Here is a 3,149-nt window from a genome sequence, read left to right as displayed (position 1 = left end):
AGGAAAAGAAAGAAAGAAAGAAAAATTAGCTAAGCATGGTAGTATATGCCTGTATACGGATCTACTTGGGAGGCAGAGACAGGTGGATGCCTTGAGCCCAGGAGTTTGAGGTGGCCGTGAGCTATGATCTCACCACTGCACTCCAGCCTGTGCAACAAAGTGAGACCCTGTCCCCCCCACCAAAAAAAGGAAAAAAAGAATCAGAGCTGCTTATCCTTTCACTATAGACAGAGGGTTGGGATTAACTCATCAGACACAACGGGTGACAATGTTGGTCAAGATGAGAGAGCTGAGAACAGCCCTGGCGTGAGGAACGGGAGGTAAGGAGGTGGAATGCGCAGGTGTGCCGCCCGTTTCTCTCACAAACCAGTAGCGCTGTTCACCTGTCTAAGGGTTGATCGCGGTGCCCAGGGCACTGCTTACGGCCAGGAGCTCACGGCTGGGTGCTCCCTCTGCAGCGGGCTGGGGAGCCTGGGAGCGACCTCCAGTGCGCCTTGTGCTGTGCTCCAGAGCTCTCTAATGACCTGTGTTCTGATGCTTCCCTTCTGTTCTCCGCCCGAAGGTTGGGGCGATGTGGCCTCTCCCATGAGTGCTGCTTCGACATCTCCTTGGTCCTCAGCAGCAGCCAGAAGCTGGTGGAGTTGGACCTGAGCGACAACGCCCTGGGGGACTTTGGGATCAGACTCTTGTGCGTGGGACTGAAGCATCTACTGTGCAACCTGAAGAAGCTCTGGTGAGTCTGCTAATGAGGCGTGTGTTGGACCCTGGCTTCCACGGGCACGGCGGGCTGGAGTCTGGGTGTGCGAATGGCCTCGGCTGCTCAGGTGACTGCCGGCGCTGATCTCTGGGGGTCTGTTGGCATTTCAGTCGGTTCGTGTTCGTTGTGGGGAAAGCCACACACTGAACCCCGAAGAGGAACATACATAGTAATTTTAAAAAACGATGTCTGCCTTTAGGGTACCTGCCGCCTAGCTGAGAAAAAAGTAAAACCAGTGTAATGCATTGTGTTAGCGGAGTTTCAGAACTTCATGATGAGCCCTTGGTCCCCACACTGGATAAGAAAAACGGTTGGAAGCAATGCAGACGCTTGCTCGCCGTTGCATGCAGCCCTTCCCTGAATGCTTCCGGGAGACTTGCATTTTGAAGGAGAGAAGAAAGCACTTAAAAATGGAAGGGGCAAACCGGGCGCGGTGGCTCAAGCCTGTAATCCCAGCACTTTGGGAGGCCGAGGCGGGTGGATCACGAGGTCAAGAGATCGAGACCATCCTGGTCAACATGGTGAAACCCCGTCTCTACTAAAAATACAAAATACAAAAAATTAGCTGGGCATGGTGGCGTGTGCCTGTAATCCCAGCTACTCAGGAGGCTGAGGCAGGAGGATTGCCTGAACCCAGGAGGCGGAGGTTGCGGTGAGCCGAGATTGCGCCATTGCACTCCAGCCTGGGTAACAAGAGTGAAACTCCGTCCCCGCAAAAAAAAAAAAAAGAAAAAAAAAAACCAAAAACTGGAGGACCATAAGTACTGGCGAGGATGTGGGGAAACAGATCATCCAGCATTGCTGGTGGGAGTGTAAATGGTGCAGCCATGTTGGAAAACAGCACAGCAATTCCTAACAAATCAAATATAGAATTACAATTTGAGCCAGCATTTCCACCTCTGCATATATCCGCAAAAGCGTTGAAAGCAGGAACTGAAACGTGTTACTTGTACACCCGTGTCCATAGCAGCAACTATTAACAGTTGCCAAAGGTGGAAATAACCCGAACGACCTTCAGTGGTTAAATGGATTTTGAAAAGTGTTATAAACATACACACGGCTTCAAAGGAATTCTAGAACACGCTACAGCATGGATGAGCCATGAGGACATCATGCTAAGTCAGATGAGCTAGACTCCAAAGGGCAAATACTCTGTGATTGTCCTTACAGGGGTACCGAGAGTGGTCAGATTCATAGACAGAAAGAAAGGTGGTTGCCAGGGACTGGGAGGAGGCGTAATGGGAAGACGTCATTTAAGGGTTATAGAGTTTCTGTTTTGCAAGTTGAAAGGAGTTCTGGATGTGGATGGTGGTGGTCATTGAAGGCTGAAGGCCGTTGAATTGTACACTGAAAAATGGTTAAAATGGTAAATTTTGTTTTACACATGTTTTACCGCAATCAAACTGAAGGTAGGGAGCTGGGAAGATGTAGTATTGGCACGAGCTTGGAGAATGCTCACTTGTTATTCCACCAAATGAAAAGGAAATCAGAAACGCACACAGAGCTTGAGTCCACCCCTTTCCACGTGTAAATGGGAACAGAGGCCGTGGCAGGTACAGGTGCCTCCTTGCTCATGGGGGAGCGTGGGTGAGAGGTGTGACTCATGTTCTGCCATCTTTCTGCAAGGCTGGTCAGCTGCTGCCTCACGTCAGCATGTTGTCAGGATCTGGCGTCCGTACTGAGCACCAACCATTCCCTGACCAGGCTCTACGTGGGGGAGAATACTCTGGGAGACGCAGGAGTAGAAATTTTGTGTGAAAAAGCCAAGAATCCACAATGTCACCTGCAGAAACTGGGGTGAGTCTTCAGCAGAACGGTAACTTCTTTTCAGAGGTGAATTATTTGGAAAATGTGTTTGGGGGTTACTCCGGTCAGGCAGAGTTGAAGGTAGAGGAAGGAGGAAAAACAACAGGAATGCTGTGAAGAGCTGGATGCATATAGTGTATACTACTGCTAACAAGGCCATTTAGGCTAACTTATGATTATAGAACTAGAGTTTCTTAGTGTTGGAAGAAACCTTGGAGATGGTGCAGCCCAAATGCCCATTGAGGGAAAAACTTGCTTCTAAGATACTTGCACGAATAGTCCCCATTTTATGCGTTCATGCTTGCAAGCGTGCAAGTTTTGGCACAGTGCAACCTCCACACTAGGAGAAGGATCTTACCCAGCAGCCTCCACACTAGGAGAGGGCTCTCACACTGCAGCCTCCACACTAGGAGAGGGCTCTTACCCTGGAGCCTTCACACTAGGAGAGGGCTCTCACACTGCAGCCTCCACACTAGGAGAGGGCTCTCACACTGCAGCCTCCACAGTAGGAGAGGGCTCACACACTGCAACCTCCACACTAGGAGAAGGATCTTACCCAGCAGCCTCCACACTAGGAGAGGGCTCT

The 3,149-nt window shown here is 50.3% G+C and overlaps 1 protein-coding gene across 4 annotated transcripts in view; it reads left to right on the top strand.

The window, feature by feature from the left end:
- The window catches only part of NLRP3 (NLR family pyrin domain containing 3), a 28,437-nt gene that overhangs the window by 13,520 nt on the left and 11,768 nt on the right, over positions 1 to 3,149 (top strand). For all 4 annotated transcript variants that reach the window (XM_032242072.1, XM_032242070.1, XM_032242071.1 and 1 more), the window contains exons 7-8: positions 563 to 733; positions 2,384 to 2,554. In XM_032242072.1, coding sequence (XP_032097963.1) covers positions 563 to 733; positions 2,384 to 2,554 — 342 coding nt within the window. The remainder of the gene's footprint in view (positions 1 to 562; positions 734 to 2,383; positions 2,555 to 3,149) is intronic.

This window comes from Sapajus apella, unplaced genomic scaffold (genome assembly GCF_009761245.1).
Source record: "Sapajus apella isolate SASKATOON/1434 unplaced genomic scaffold, GSC_monkey_1.0 scaffold49, whole genome shotgun sequence".
Taxonomy (NCBI): Eukaryota; Metazoa; Chordata; class Mammalia; order Primates; family Cebidae; genus Sapajus; species Sapajus apella.
Note: the sequence above shows the minus strand (reverse complement) of the source record. Positions and strands in the feature narration are given on the sequence as shown.